Source organism: Penicillium alfredii (genome assembly GCF_028826965.1).
Source record: "Penicillium alfredii strain IBT 34128 chromosome Unknown utg000007l_segment0_segment0, whole genome shotgun sequence".
Classification (NCBI taxonomy): Eukaryota; Fungi; Ascomycota; class Eurotiomycetes; order Eurotiales; family Aspergillaceae; genus Penicillium; species Penicillium alfredii.
In genome coordinates this window covers 1,675,337-1,691,442 of record NW_026622704.1, presented here as the reverse complement: position 1 = coordinate 1,691,442, position 16,106 = coordinate 1,675,337, and the positions used below count along the sequence as shown (strand labels likewise).

At 49.1% G+C, this 16,106-nt stretch overlaps 5 protein-coding genes across 5 annotated transcripts; 3 read left to right on the top strand and 2 right to left on the bottom strand.

Moving 5' to 3' along the window:
- Positions 1–298: 298 nt before the first annotated feature.
- Positions 299–2,376, top strand: NUU61_005283 (phosphate transporter; the record flags this gene model as incomplete). Its single annotated transcript, XM_056655865.1, has 5 exons — positions 299–361; positions 424–531; positions 594–925; positions 1,003–1,913; positions 1,982–2,376. The coding sequence occupies 5 exons, from the start codon at positions 299–301 to the stop codon at positions 2,374–2,376; spliced, it is 1,809 nt and encodes a 602-aa protein (XP_056511478.1).
- Positions 2,377–3,726: 1,350 nt separating this feature from the next.
- NUU61_005282 (Zn(II)2Cys6 transcription factor domain-containing protein) lies at positions 3,727–5,716 on the top strand (the record flags this gene model as incomplete). The annotated part of the gene is made up of 6 exons (XM_056655864.1): positions 3,727–3,872; positions 3,923–4,192; positions 4,227–4,514; positions 4,571–4,780; positions 4,843–5,102; positions 5,154–5,716. The coding sequence occupies 6 exons, from the start codon at positions 3,727–3,729 to the stop codon at positions 5,714–5,716; spliced, it is 1,737 nt and encodes a 578-aa protein (XP_056511477.1).
- Positions 5,717–6,254: 538 nt separating this feature from the next.
- On the bottom strand, positions 6,255–8,051 carry NUU61_005281 (uncharacterized protein; the record flags this gene model as incomplete). Its single annotated transcript, XM_056655863.1, has 5 exons — positions 6,255–7,158; positions 7,237–7,566; positions 7,630–7,703; positions 7,765–7,774; positions 7,828–8,051. 5 exons carry the CDS (start codon positions 8,049–8,051, stop codon positions 6,255–6,257), a joined length of 1,542 nt encoding a protein of 513 aa, XP_056511476.1.
- A 4,455-nt stretch (positions 8,052–12,506) lies between these two features.
- NUU61_005280 (flavin-containing monooxygenase) lies at positions 12,507–14,459 on the top strand (the record flags this gene model as incomplete). The annotated part of the gene is made up of 2 exons (XM_056655862.1): positions 12,507–13,152; positions 13,222–14,459. 2 exons carry the CDS (start codon positions 12,507–12,509, stop codon positions 14,457–14,459), a joined length of 1,884 nt encoding a protein of 627 aa, XP_056511475.1.
- A 96-nt stretch (positions 14,460–14,555) lies between these two features.
- NUU61_005279 (uncharacterized protein) lies at positions 14,556–15,531 on the bottom strand (the record flags this gene model as incomplete). Its single annotated transcript, XM_056655861.1, has 2 exons — positions 14,556–15,417; positions 15,482–15,531. 2 exons carry the CDS (start codon positions 15,529–15,531, stop codon positions 14,556–14,558), a joined length of 912 nt encoding a protein of 303 aa, XP_056511474.1.
- Positions 15,532–16,106: the final 575 nt, after the last annotated feature.

The following is a 16,106-nucleotide window of genomic DNA, read 5'->3' as shown; positions in this document are numbered from 1 at the left end:
GACCGGTGGGTCTTTTCCGAGGCGTCTGAGGCATCGCAACATCAGCACGTGGAGGGAACAATTGGTTCGGCGGTGATTCTGTGGGTCTATTTTAGCGTGTTTATTGTGCAGGGGTCTGCGTCGAGGCTCCGCAAACGTGTGATTGGTGATGCGGTGCAACCTTACCTTAGCACGTTTTTTTGGGTCGGTGTATATCTTTCCCCTCGGTGTGATAAGATTGATCGTGTACCCCGGAAGAAGTCCTTTGTTGGTGATGCTGGCCATGTCCTGATTCTTGACTTCCACATCGTGTATCACCATGGGGAAGTTCCATGCCCGGTTGTATAAAACCGATCGTGCGCGGGACTTTGACCACGAACAGGTATTTGTCAAGAAAAAAGAGAAAGGAAGATGTGCGGAATGAGATATTGACCCTAAGACCAGGACCGATATGTGCGTATGCGACAGATCTACGAGACCATCGACCGGCAGTCATACCAATGGATCGTGGTACTCGTCGCCGGACTCGGCTTCTTTCTGGACGGATACACTGTGAGTAATTGTGAATATTCAAAAAGCAAAGCCATACAACACAGTGCTAATACTCCGCATAGCTCTTTGCCAGTAACATGGCCCTCCCGATGCTCTCCTACGTCTACTGGAAGAACGAGCTCTCCTCGCTACGGCTCGCCTGTATCAACATCTCGACACTAGCCGGCACCCTGTTAGGAATGGTCGCATTTGGATTTATGGCAGACAAATACGGGCGCAAGAGAATGTACGGAGTCGAGCTGGTGCTGCTGATCACAGCAACGCTGGGCGTGGTGATGTCCGCGAACGGGGTGCACGATAGCATGAACATCTATGCGTGGCTGATCTGGTGGCGGATTCTCGTGGGAGTTGGCGTTGGGGCGGACTATCCTCTCAGCGCAGTCATCACATCAGAGTATGTTTCACTGCTTTTCCCGGGGGATTGGGCCAGAGATTTGGGGCAAGGACCAGAATTGACTAGTGATTCTATAGGTTCGCTCCGACTAAACACCGGGCCCGCATGATGGCCAGCGTCTTCTTCATGCAACCGCTGGGCCAGATCGCCGGCAACCTCGTCTCACTGGTTGTCATAGCTGTTGCCCGCAACAACAGTGGCAGCGAGGATGATATAACACGCAGCGTCGATAGCATGTGGCGGTGGGTGCTCGGCATTGGCGTCGTGCCCGGCGCTATTGCGACTCTGTTCCGGTTCGCCATCCCCGAAAGTCCACGCTATCTCCTGGATATCGAAGACGACCCCGTCACTGCCGAGTTCGATGCCACGACACTGTTCAGCGAGCCTCCATTGAGCCCCGGTTTTGACTCGGCCAGTTTTGCAACAGGCACCGCCAGTACAATCCAGCTCCCGCCGATTTCTTCGATTGCCAGCAACTCCATCCACGAAGAAGAGTATAGTACAGTGCCACCAGCAACCCTGAACTCGCACTGGCGGCTCGCGCGCACCGACATCGTGCGATATTTCTGGACCGAAGGCAACTGGCGCAGCCTGGCAGGCACATCAATCGCCTGGCTGCTTCTCGACTTTGGCTTCTATGGGATTGGGCTCTCGAGTCCACAGTTTCTGGCCAAGACCTGGGGCTCGCTGCATATCACCAGCGCTGCACCGGTGTGGTTGACGGACGACCGGCCTGGAGTCAATATCTACGATATGTTCTTGAACACCTCGGTGCATGGGCTGATTGTTCTCAATATCGGCAGCTTTGTTGGTGGGTTGCTGTTGATTCTGCTTGCGCATCGCATCGACCGTGTCGCGCTGCAGAAATACATGTTTCTTGCTCTCGCCGCCCTTTTTATTGTCCTGGGGACCATGTTCGTCAAGCTATACTCGGATCCGCCTGTCGTCGTGGCATTGTATATCATCGGCCAGGTCATGTTCAACTTTGGTATGTTCTTTCTACAAACAAAGACACGCTCCCTTCTCTCCCATCGTTACCAAAACTAACAATGCAAGGCCCCAACGCCACAACATACATGATCCCCGCCGAGATCTTCCCCACCCGCTACCGCGGCACCTGCCACGGCCTCAGCGCCGGCGCCGGCAAACTAGGCTCGATCCTTGTTCAGATCTTCTCTACATACTACCATTTCGGTACCGCCCCGGGAGACACGTCGACCCGGCACCACGGCATTATTCTGCTGGTGTTCAGCGCCTGCATGATCATCGGGGCGGCGGTGACGCATTTCTGGATCCCGCCGGTCCAGCACAAGAACGGCAGCAGCAAGCTGTGGGGTGGGAAGCTGGAGACGCTGGAGACGTTGTCGCTTGGCCGGATGGGGCGCAAGAGTCGGGATGCGGATGTTCGGAAAAGGTCGAATCGACAGCGGGCTATGTCGGTGTGCGGATAGACTTGACTCTTTCTTGCTTGGTTTGTGTCTAAAATAGAATATATAGAATGGATTGGGTCTTTTTGTTGTATAGACAGTGGGATGGCCTTGCGGTTTGTATAAAATAATTAATGGATACCCTTTTACTAACTCTTTTTCAATGTCTTTTACAATATATTTTGTGATACCTTTTGCTATGAGTAGAGCAAGTGAAAAGTCGGTGGTTCCATAGCCAGCTGCTATTCATCCTGATTGTAAGCCTAAGAATACATAACAAGGAGAGCCAAAGAACAATTTGCAAAGACACACAGAATCATGAATAGTAAGTAACAAGTAACCGAGGAGCGAAAGAACGAGCGTGCAAGTCGTGTGTTTCTATTCTGCCTTGTCAGTCTCACGGCGACGGAATGGCATATTCTCCCCGACTGGGCGGACAATGGGCGCAGGTTGAGGATGTACTAGCGAGGGGCCAATAATCGCTTCGATGGGCTGAGGATTATTCCTCCCACGTCTGCAGGGCTGCCTCGCAGAACCCCTCCCGAAGGTGCGATGATCCTGGGTGAGTGGATTCCTGGGGATACTAGCGTGTCGATGACCATCTATACCGCCCACCATGACCCGAACATCTTTCCGAACCCTGAAGAATTTCAGCCTTATAGGTGGATGAATCTTGAGGAGAGGAAGAGAATGGAACCTTACTTTATTCCATTTTCTACAGGGGCGAGGGGTTGCATCGGGCGCAATATTTCATATCTTGAGCAGACTGTTGTGCTCGCTTCATTGGTGCATCGCTATGAGTTTGCGTTGCCAGGCCCTGACTGGAGGCTGCGGCGGCATGAAGCGTTCAATCTTTTGGTTGGTAATATGCCTATGAAGATGCGGAGGAGGGAAACTCCTGCTGTATAGAACAGCCGGCCTTCGTAACGCGTGCAGTTTTGATCTTCTTTTGTTGGTATTCGAGGTTTCTTGCTTGTTTCGGCTTTTTAGATGATTTGCTGCATGAGTACGATTATTCAAGCAATCAAATACAACCATCTGATCAACGTTGAAAGAGAACATGTTTACATCGGGAATCGGGACTGCAATACCGATGGCAGCGGAATCTGAAGAGCTCCACCAACTTATATAGTAAGCCTTCATAAGTGCATCAATGACCTGCAAAACCCTTCAAAGTGAAAGCAACTCTAAATAATCACTATTCTGATCCATATTCCAATCCTACTTTTTGTTTTAAAGAATTATAGAAACCTTCCAATATTCCTTGCTTGGAAGTGTGTACATGGTTAGTCAGCCGCTCATCGGCGGGTTTGGGTCTCGAATCCCGTTTTCCAGAATCAACATTCCTGTCAGAGGGGATCTGCATCTTGATTAATGCCCAATTCCTCCCACCACACGACGAACCCGGGGTTCACTAGACCCCGAGAAAGGAATTCGGCGCCATACGGCCAAGCCTGCATCAACTGCTCTCGCGCTAAATGCAAATGTATACTATTTTCTCTTGGAGAAGGGTGCGAAAGGTGAGTGACAACGTACAATCTTCCAAAAGGTATTTATTAACAGATAATAGATGCACTCGCTTGGGAAAAGAGTGTCGACCTTCGCCAACAGTCCGGAAGCGCAATAAAGGCTCCTCAAGTTTGCGGCTTACCGAGGTTGAATCAAAGCTGGACAGTCTTCTATCTGCTTTGCAAAAAACCACAGGCTCTTCTGGCGTGGCTTATACCTCCCCTGATTCAGGCCTAGCCAGTGAAAGTGACAATTCGCCGCAATGCCACGCTACCGAGACACCCAGCGCTGCGATCCCACCGGTCATTCAAAATTCACCCACGAAAATGCTGTGACCTCAATCAATGCTCTTCAATAGATCCAAGTTTTCTAGCTCCTGGTCCCTCTGGTGTGGCCGATAAACTTCTCCACCAGTTTCGCACGGAAAACGTGAACTATCTTCCGTTCATTTACATCCCGCCTCATACCACCTCTCAAGAACTTGCCCGGGACAAGCCATTTTTCTGGGCATGTCTCACTGCAGTGCTTGCTCCTAACTTAACTGAGAGAGAGCTCCTGTTCACCAAAATCAAGGACACTATTCACCAGAAACTTCTTATAGACACTGACCCTAGCCTGGAAATTCTTCTTGGCATTATGACATTCATCTCATGGTAAGTCAAAAACGACGCGAAGACCTGCGCTGGTATTTGCTAAGTCGATAATATAGGAAAACATACTCCCCGAAGCCATTCATCAACTTTTACAGTCACCTTCTTATGGGTCTTGTCAGCGACCTTGGTATAAACAAAGCTGCCTCGAAGGAACAACCAATAATGCAAGGATTTCAACGTGCAGCTGGTGGCAAGACAGAGACTGTCACAAGCAGAACTCTGAAAGAGCGAAGGGCTGTGTTGGGGTGTTTCCTGATCACATCAAGGTTAGCTTAGCACTTTTAATTGGCCTTCTTTGTTGAGACTATACTAATACTTGTCCGTATAGTGTCGCGTCATCTTTGGGAAAAGGTGATGCCTTGCGTTGGACTCCTCATATGGAAGAAAATCTCGAAATTCTTGCAGACACGAAAGAGTGTGCAGAAGATGAAATACTTGTTTCGCTCGTTAGGATTCAGTTGGTCGTCGACAAAGTGCATCATCTTCGTCGAGACGAGGACCATAGCTCAACACCCGTGGTTATGGGACTTTTAAAATCGCAATTAAACTCAGCTAAGAGCCAGATCCCTCTCCACCTAACCCATAATAGTATGTTCTATACTCTGCATCCTCGACAGCTTTGCTAATCTGATGAAACAGGCGTCATTCAACTCTACCACGCGAACGCCGAACTTGTCATCCACGAGATATACATCAAAACCCCCACCATCTCCCACTGCTCCGACCCCCAAGGACCAAAAAGCCTCCAGATCTCTCTGCAAGCGACAAAATCATGGTTGGATGTTTGGCTAGCTATTCCTCCCGAGCACTACATGGCAGTATCATTCACCATCCTGTTCCAATTCTGCCGAGCCCTTATAAACCTCTACAAGCTCTCCACGCTCGACGACCCAGCCTGGGACAAAGCTGCAGTCCAGAACACTGCAAACCTCCTACATTATCTAGACACCTTGCACCTCAATTTCCAAAGAGCGTCCAACCACATCCACCAAGCCGCGGAAGTGAACATGTTCGAAAAAGGGGCCAAAATGATCTTGTCGATCAAACAAAGATGGGCACCATTGCTGATTCAGGCTTCGTGCGCTATGCCTGTCACCGGGGCGGCTGAAGCATCCTTCGAATATACGGCGGATACTCCTAACGCTTTGCGGCTAGATGGCATTGACGATGCATGGATGATGGAATTTCTCGGATCTTTATAGCGAATGAGAATTTTTTTTCCTAGATTGCCTCGCACGGTCTTTAGAACTCGCATGTGAGATTTCGAGAATTCTTGGCGCTGACACCTGTGAATCCTCCAGCTCCTGGGTTGTTAAATAATCGGGGCAACGATCCATCAGCCGCCTATTCAGGAATCCTCTAAAAGGTTTGGGGCAATTGGAGGTCGTGCGGCTGACTGTATGGGCTTTAACTAAACTTAAAACAGCGTTTTAATGCCCAGTTGGTTAAAATAGCTCTTAACTTTCTATATGCCGCAATGCGCTGAGTTGTATATTCTCACGGCGCTTGGGGTGATTACATCCCACCGACCTAAGACTGGGATGGCCATTGGCACTGAACTCTTGGAGCGAGAATAAGTTATTCTGACGATCATACTTCTCTACAACTGCAAAGTGAATGGATCAAATATGATAGTCATAATTGAATCCAATATTGCTGAACTTTTGTCTTCCTGTAATTAAAACATTCTTTGAACTTTTGACTTCGTTTCGCATAAAATCGTCAAAAGCGCCAACTCATCTAGAACCCATCCTGATCGACTCCATTTTCCTCATACACCTGCAAACTATAACAAGCAAACTTACTTTTGGCCCGAATTTGCGGCCCATAGTGAGTAAACAGCGGCGGCACGATACAAAATACCGTCGCCAAGACCGCCAGCACTGACGTCGCAAGATTCGCACCGAGCCCGTCGAACATCTGCTGCGCGAAGAGAGGGAAGGTCGCAGATAGGGTCGACCGGACCAGGGCCAAAGCGGCAAACCCACTTGCCGAGTACCCCAAGTAGCTGTCGGCGAGATACCCCGCCAGCACGGCGTCGAATTCGTTCAGTGCATTTCCAATACCCACCAGCGCAATCGCGGATACAATCCAAGGGATGCCAAATACCCTTGGGGGGATGGTCCAGGCAAACCACCACAGTCCGATGGCAAGGGTTGGTGCGCCGATCGAGATGCCCAGTAGTTTGTGCTCGGGTTTCAAGGCCTTGCCTGCGCGGTGCGCTTTGGAGATCTTTCGGTGGTCGAAGATTCGGGTGATGAGGCCCAGAAGAAGACCGATCACGAAAGCGAGGAAGGGGAGGGATGATGTGGTAGACGTGAATCCCATGGACTCGTAGACTGGGGGCAGTGCCTCGGTGAACAGGTAGATGAGAGCGGTGGCTATGGCGCTCATGGTGGCTACCATGAACACAATGGGCTCGGTAAAGAAGAGGCGTACAGGACGGAAGAGACAGACTTTGGCGAAGGTCTGGAAATCGGGCGTGTGATCCGGGTTCAGCGCGCGCAGCGTGTCGTCACCGGTGATCTCGCGGAGCTTGGCTACTTCGCGGGTGAGGAGTAGCGATGGTCTCGATTCGCGCATACCGCAGAGAAGAAGTGCGACCACTCCGGTGACAATAGCGGCAACGTAGAAAACCCATCTCCTGGATTGAGGTTAGTATATGCGCAAAATAAAGAGCCTGAACCCAATCCATGGCACTGGCTCGCCAGCATCAACATACCAGCTCAAGTGAACGATGATATATATACTCATGATGGGACCCAGAACCATGCCGATGTTGGCAACCATTGCCCATAAGAAGATGAGCCAGATACGGTCTTTCGAATTGAACATGTCCTCAATGCTGCCAGCGACGACAATGGTCGGGATGGCAGACAGGAATCCCGAGCTCAGACGGCCAATGATGGGACCGGCGAGGGAGGGTATCACGCCCACCAAGACACAAAAGATGCTGTAAAGACCAGTGCTGACAATGTATAGCTTCTTACGACCAAAGGCCTCGGAATAGGGAGGAAGAATGATGCCGCCGAGGACTTGTCCAATGAGATATCTGATATGTGCTGTGGTTAGCAATGGTCCAAAGATCAAACAGATGGAGGGCACATCGACATACATTGACACAAAGGAGAAAACGGCCAATATACGGCTAAGACCAAATTCTTGCTGGGAGTAATTGGCAGCGGCACTCTATATGGACATTTGCAAATTAGAGTCATGTGTATTTCATCAATGAATAAGAATAACTTACACCTGCTGTGCTAATCGCTGTACTTCAAGCGGAAGGCAAGATCCCAATCGTCAGCACATATACCCATCCAGAAGGTGAAGTGGGGAGTTGTACGTGAACATTTCCAGAAACATAATCACCGTGCTGTCATATATCTTTCGAGAGACCGGCCAGTTCCGGGGATGGCGTGGATTCCCAGCAGACCAGCGAATGGACTTTTCATCTGATGTGAATTCGAGGCCATGTTGCTCGAGCAAAGAGTGGATTTTGCAGTCCGAATTCGAGTCGGTAAAGCTAGGAACGCTCATGATGAAATGGAAGACAGACAAATAAAGAGGAATAAGATTAAAGATAAAAAATCAAAGAATAGTCTGCTTACTATTCTGATTTCTTGGATTTTTTTTTACCCAAATGCCGGGGCATTGCGAGGGATTTAAATGCCACTACTTGCATATCGAAGTAATCCCTGTGGCTAGCAATCCAGGAACAACTATAAAATATAAAATATAAAAAAACATAAAAAGGAAAGGAAAGGAATTAAGTGAACTGTCGATCATCTACGCCTGGACCGAATCCCTTGTGTTGGAGGAACAGACCGCTGGAGAGAACTGGAGACAATCACGTCCTTCTCCGTGTTCTAATACAACCAAGGTCCAGTCAGAGAGAGTATATCCAGCGTGTGCGCGACCACAATCCCATTATTGTGGGCAATGGAGTTCCTGCAGGTAGATCGGGGGATCCTTGGTTCTAGAAACTAGGGCTCCACCGTGAAGTGTTGGCCGGTTGTGCCCCGGGCCGCCCGGGATTCACGGCCACGAAATGCAAATCCTGAATTTTGGACTTGCCGACACACGGATAGATCCAGGTCCTGACTGTCTTCTTGGTCCGAAGAATCGCATCATAACACTCCAAAATGGTTGAAAATGAGTTTAAGTTCGCACGTTACCCCTGGGAAATTCTTTCTCCACTTGGAATGGCCTTGTCGCATTCTTAAGAGGGGATTTACAAAGTTCGGAAGGGGTGGTTGTGGAGAAATGCCGTGTCAATGACGATGCCTAATGAAATGCTCTGGGACTAATTCCTGTCAATTATTGTGATGTTTGTTGGTGACTTTCAACTAAAGTGCCCTGTACATATTATTAAATATTATTAATGGCGCCCTGTCAGCTTTGGGCTTACCCCTTCTAAGTGGGCTAGCGGGTGTTGGTTTTTTACGTGTGAAGGAGCGCCAATATCACCCGTATAAAATCAGGTCCCTATGAGGCGCTTATGCGTAAGCCCCTAAATAAACGGTAATTTCCTTCTCGTGAGGGCTTTTGCAACAAATTAGGATTTAGCAACGCGCGCTCTCCGATGATCTACATCCACTTGAAACGGGGCACGCACTTCTAGTGTCTACCTTCTAAGACTGGTAGGTCGCTTGCTGATGAATATCTTGGCTTTTTTTTTTTAATGAATCTCGCTAATGATTGCCTTCCGACCGAAATTAATATAGTCATAAAATATCTAAGCAGATCTATGTACCCAACCGGACTTTGAGTTTGTATGGAAGAGACAACTATCATCCGGCACAACGTGCCTGGACCTGTGGCTTCAGACGTTGTTCATCCAAGTCTGCTTTCCTTGCTACCGAGCTATAATAGCTATAGAATGACGATCAGCCGTGGTGACTTGACTCAACAATCCGATGGTTTGTTCGGATAAACTCATCCTCTATGCCGAATGGGGTTAGTGGTGGCTTTTTACTGGCGCCCTAGGTGAATCATTGTTTCTGAATAGGAGCCCATGTCGAGTCATAACCAACACAGGCCAATATATTGCACCCACATTCATTGCAGGAATAAACACATTATATAAGAGAAACAGCAGTTTATACGACTCCAGGATAGAGTCTCAGTAATGTCATGGATTTAAGACCCAAATAAGTAAAGCAATGTAGAGAAGACCCTCGTAGTAAATGACAGATAATATAGTGTGTATATCATGTATATCGACCCTGCTCCTCGGATATGTCAAATTCATTTGCAATAAATCCATGTGAAAAACAAGCATCATCCAGCACTAGCACATCCGACGCTAGCTCCCTGCTTCGTCGATCATGATGAGCTGTTGCGAGACTCAACAGGTGGGGCAGTTAGTCGATCACTGAGAGCTTAGCTAGCAGGGCTTCCAATAGATTTCTCCTGGTGGATACTGACTAGAATTTAGGGCTGCAAGCTAGCGAGCAGGTAGGGGATGATCTGAGACAAACTTGCTGGTCTAAGCCTTGGGAGAGGATCAACATGACGCAGGAAAACGGACCTTTGAGAGAAATAATCATGATGCATGAGAACCGGGTCAAGGGAGCTCTAGTCAAGGAATGACATTATGAAATCCCATGATATTTGAGTAACGCAACGAGAAATCGACTCATCCTGCTAATGGCGGTCTATGCTGGAGTCCCCACATCGTTCTCCAACTCATAGACCATCACTTCATTTCGTGTTCTTCCAAGAGTCAGGCCTCTTCAAAGATTCTCTACGATTCCTATGAGAAGTGGAGATTATTGCCTCCTGGTTCAAATGGCGTCATAGAGCCTTTCCACTTGATGATGCGATTCATTTCGATAGTTCATGCAAACACTCCCAATATTTAATCACTCAGGGACGCGCGTACTTTAATTATATCATGTTCTCCCACTTGACGAAGTGAGGTGTTTCACACCCCCAAGAACATGAATTATTGTTCTTTCTTTATTACTGACTCGGATGCAAAATCCCGATCTGAAGAAATAATTACGATAATGTTACTTGCTCGAGAGTCCGTTGATCTTCCATGATCTCCCATGAAAATCCACGGATGTTGACCCATGCTCTTAGTAAAGACAAACTCACTTGTACCTCGGGATGGTTGGCCGTCTGTTTCCTCCGGTCGACGCCTTCTAAGTTGATTCATTATTGTGAATGATACTCTCACCTTTCTGGCCGTCCATGCTCAAATGCGCTACCTTTTTTGTGCCTTTGAACCTTCAACTGAAACCTCTGGTCCTCACTTTTAGTCTCATCTGTCACACTATTTCAAAACAAGCAATCCCAGTCACTATTAGTCTAGGTTGTTCACGTCAGCAATTTTTCCTCTCGGGAAGAATGGCCGTCGAGCTAGAGAGATTTGAAAGCGGCTTGGTATGGACATCAAATAGCTACTAACCCCGAGAAATTACTGAAAAATTACTGATATACGTGCTTAGTTACTCGCTATCAAGGTCTAATCCTTCTGTCTAGTAGCGCATATCTGTTTGCTGCAGAAAGTGTAATTTTAGTGGTCAATACCTTTAAAGAGAGATCTATACTCTCCTGACCGAGGGGTGACATGCCGCGGAACACTAACCATAGGTGTCGAGGGACTTGTTCTCGGAATAGCGACACCAAGATGCGTACATACGATTTGAGTTGCTTGATTTTTAAACGTTTCTGCCTCGCTTCAGATAATAGGAGAGGCATATATACGGCCGTTCCAACCACAATGATATAACGCAACCAGTGCCTTTTTTCATTAGAAATTGAACCTTACTTGACACTTTACTGCTCGCTCGAGGATTCTATACTACTTGATTAGTAGAGTTATATCAGATACCACACTGCTTTATACAGAACTTTAGGATATGGTTTATTTATTAGGGTAGAAACCTTTTTTAAGTTCCAACGTTTTTCAGACCATCGCCATTAAACACAGGAGAAACAGGTCACTGTTTCAATAATTGTTTTATAATAAACCACTATCTAAAAAAGAAATGCATCATCCGTGAATCGAACACGGGCCTCGTCGATGGCAACGACGAATTCTACCACTAGACCAATGATGCAGTGCGAAAGCAACCGGTGGAGACTGCGACTGGCCGTGACTTATAAGGCCGTCTTTTTTGATACTATTCGAGGGGGGGAAAAGTAGAAATTAAACATTATCAATAATAGGACCTAGAAAAGATGGAAAAGATTTAAAGAGAAGAGAGGCTAAAAAGCAAATATAAACAGATAGTATAAGAAACACAAAATGGTAAATCACATAAGTTATACTGTCTTAGGGTTGGGATCCCCAACCCTAAGATGCGAATCAAACTGCCTAAATAGAAAGTAAGCGTAATTGATTTCATTTTTGATAGAAGAGTAATCTATAGGTATTACTAGTTATTATTACTAGATACAGAATTGTTGGGACCGGTGTTCTGCTAGTCTTTCTCCACCGCCTCCCTGCCCGCCCGCAGCGGACCTGTAGGTAGCAGATAGCTTCGCTTATCTTCTTCTCGACAGACAGACAGATCCTACAGACAGACAATTTGATCCTCTCTCTCTCTTCTACTCCCTTTCCTCAGCAGTTCTGCTCTCCCTATTTCCCCCTAGTTCTCCCTAAGAAGAATCCTCGCCTGGCTACCTGGCGACCTCATAACTCCGTGGCAGACTCGCAATAAAGCTCTCTGTCTAGTTACTTGGATGCGGGGAAGATCCCCGCGCAGAACACAGATAGAGTATGGGCCAAACCCGGGATCGGTTACCCCGGGCTCCAAGAACGGTTACTCAGAAACCAGTCGATAATTTCGGCTGCCAAAGCAGACAGTTGTACGTGTGCTTACAGGTGGAGTTCTTAATTTCGAGACGAGGGTGGGGTTTAAAACTGGGCCAATTCCGCGGGGTCGCACACCTCTCTGCCATTTTTTTTACCTGATTCTCTTTTTGATTCATATGACTCAAAAAAAATAGCCTCCCTTTTTGATTGATTGATTCGTGAACATGGCCGCTGCTGCCACAGACTCTCAGCCCAACCTGCCCTCGCGGGACCGAGCCGAGCCCGGCTCGTGCAACATCCCGGTGGGCCAGTTCCCGCAGACAGCCTCGACGACCCCAGACGACCCAGACAAGATTGCGACAAAGATCATTGAGCAGCTGAATGACAGCCTGGCAAAGAAGGACCAACAATCCCTCGCCGGGCTGTTTCTGGAGAACAGCTACTGGCGCGACCACCTGTGCTTCTCGTGGGAATTCCATACCACCAAGGGCCCCAATGCGATTGCAGAGTTCGTAACAAAACCATCGCCATCCGGCAAGATCGAGATCGACCGGTCGTCGGCGTTCAAGGCTCCCCATAATGGGCCCATTGATGCCTTTGGTGAAGTCCATGGCATCGAATTCTTCATCTTGTTCGCTACGGACGTTCGACGTGGACATGGTGTCGTGCGATTGGCTCAGCAGAACAATGACTGGAAGATTAACATTGTTTTCACTTCTCTGGTTGAGTTGACTGGCTACGAGGAAGCTGTGAGCCATCGCAGACCTATTGGTGCGAGGCATGGCGAGCAGCAGGGTAGAACGAACTGGCAGGATCGACGAACTGCAGACACCAACTTTGAGGGAAAAGAGCCCGCAGTCCTGATCGTCGGTATATATTTCATCTAGATGGTGTGTTCCACATAAGCCAAATTGCAAAGAGCTAACTGTATTATTGTAGGTGCTGGCCAAGGTGGCCTGACCGCTGCTGCGCGTCTCAAGATGCTCAACATTGATACGTTGATCATCGACCGCGGGGATAGGATCGGGGACAGGTGGCGCCGGCGGTACCATCAGCTTGTTCTCCATGACCCCGTGTGGTTCGACCACATGCCATACCTGCCTTTCCCTTCGAACTGGCCGATTTTCACCCCCAAGGATAAGCTCGCGGGATTCTTCGAAGCCTATGTCAAGCTTCTGGAGCTGAATGTCTGGACCCAAACCGAACTCCAGTCATCCTCCTATGACGAGGCCAAAAAGCAATGGACTGTCGTTCTCCAACGCAAGAAGGAGGATGGAACCACCGAAACTCGCACGCTGCATCCGCACCACGTCATCCAAGCAACCGGGCATTCTGGCAAGAAAAACGCCCCGACTTTCAAGGGCATGGAGTCGTTCCAAGGCGATCGCATGTGCCATAGCTCCGAGTTTCCGGGTGCGAACGAAAATTCCAAAGGCAAGAAAGCTATTGTTATTGGGTCTTGCAACTCGGGACACGACATTGCGCAAGACTACTATGAGAAGGGATACGACGTGACCATGGTGCAGCGCAGCTCGACGTGCGTAGTCTCGTCGGAATCGATCGTCAACATCGCCCTGAAAGGCCTGTACGAGGAATCGGGCCCAGCGACCGAAGACGCAGATCTATATCTGTGGAGTTTTCCCCCAGAGCTGTTCAAGAAACAGCAAACCAATATCACCAAAGCCACAAGCCAGAACGATGCCCAAACCATCCAAGGACTAGAGAAGGCCGGCTTCAAGGTTGACCAGGGCCCCATGGATGCAGGACTGTTGTTCAAGTATCTGCAGCGCGGAGGCGGGTACTACATTGACGTTGGGGCCAGCCAGCTGATCGTCGACGGAAAGATCAAGGTCAAGCAGGGCCAGGAAATTAGCGAGGTTGTGGCGCGGGGACTGCGGTTCGCGGATGGGTCCGAGTTGGAGGCTGACGAGATTGTCTTTGCGACGGGGTACCAGAACATGAGGTCGCAGGCGCGAATCATTTTCGGAGACGCGGTTGCAGACCGCGTGGGCAATGTCTGGGGCCTGAATGCCGAGGGCGAAATGCGCATGATGTGGCAGCGCAGTGGGCACCCGGGCTTCTGGTTTATGGGCGGCAATCTGGCGCTGTGTCGGTACTATTCACGACTGCTGGCGCTGCAGATCAAGGCATTGGAAGTAGGCCTTGCTTCGTACTAGTTTGTCTTTTTCTTTCCCCGTTATCTTAGGACCTTTATGTGTGTCGTGGCATGGGTCATTGCTCATTACTTCGTATATACATCTGATATCCCAGGATCAATTCAGCCATCCCTCTTGGGAGGCAACCCACACCCCCAATGTAAGGACATGTATATAGAGCCAAGTTTCCAGACTCGCCGCAGAATCAGTATTACTCCGCGACGTCGACCGGGGACTCAGCGAATCCACACACGCCTGCAGATGCTCAAGAATCGAGCTCTTGCGCACACTAATGTCGAGCCCGCCGCGCGTCATCGTAGCAATGCGACTCTTCCGCCGCGCCTTGCGATCAATCATGACAAAAACAAAATGGTCATTGTCCAATGGCCCGCGAGGCGCGTCGCCTCTGTCCGGCGGCGTCCGCTTCTCCCATTGCATAATCATGCGCCCAGGCTCGACATTACTTGGTTTACTTTCATCGGCTTCATCATCATCGTTATCGACCACGAACCGGTAACAGGGGATATTGCGCTCCGAGCCCGCATTACCGGGTATCGCTTGCCAAGCGCACCGCGCATGGTGAAAATGAATCGCAGACGCACGGTCCTCGCCTGCGGGTCGGCATATGACGGCGACGATATCTTTTTCCTGGGAATTGGCGTCGGCTTTCTCGTACGACGAGGATCTTGCACTATTGGTTTGGTGGCTGTTGCTGTTGCCCGTAATGTACGGCTCGTTCAGCGCGGCATAGAGATCGCCCGTGCTGAGTTTCGGTCGCTTGGGGAACCCACGCGTCAGCTTTGATTTGCGGAAAGACGGCTGCCAGATCTCTAGGACGGGGATGGGGCGGTTGTTTGGAGTGAGTTGCTGGAATTGGAGCAGGAGCTTTGGGGTGAGACGAAGGCGCTGGTGGGATTTCGGGGGTGGGCGGGCGATTTGGAAGGTTGCTTGGATTTTTGTTTTTGGTTGTGATTGGTGTCTGTTGTGTTTACAAGCATTAGCTAGGTATACAGAGCTTGTCTTTATTTTAGGGCTGAGCATACCGCTCGTCGCTGCTGCCGCTATCATAGGTTCCGGAGTCTGGGGAATTCATGGCATGCGAGATAGAAGGGGAAAAGAAAGACAATTGCTAGGGAGTAAGCTTCGTGAGAAGTAAAGAAGAAGAATAATATCAAAATAAAAATAAAAATAAAAGGTACACTCACCAGCATATAAATAGCCCAGCCCTACTCGTATTCGTTTTAAGACAAATGGTGGGCCTGGCGAATACGGCATGAACCGGTCGAAAAAGCCGTGGACCGGCTCGGGTTGGCGAGGGACTCGATTGGTTCTGCAGTACGCTAGGCACCAACGAAAACGTGAGCATCGCGATCTTTTTTCTCATTTTCCTCTTTATCTTCAGACACCCTGGGCCGAACACCTGCGAGCCCTGAACTGTCACGCCCCCAAACCATGATATTTTAAGAAGCCGTCACACGCCTGTCGATCAATTCATAGCCTTGTGAACCTTGTTTCAGGATAAAACACCCGGTATACGCTGATCGGCAGTCTAGCGATGGCTGTTCTCTTGCCCGCGCCCTGTGGAGGTTGCCAACACGTGGACCCGCTCAGAAATAACTGGACCACTTCCTCTGAGAATTTGGTCCTTGATTGATTCTCATCCGTGGA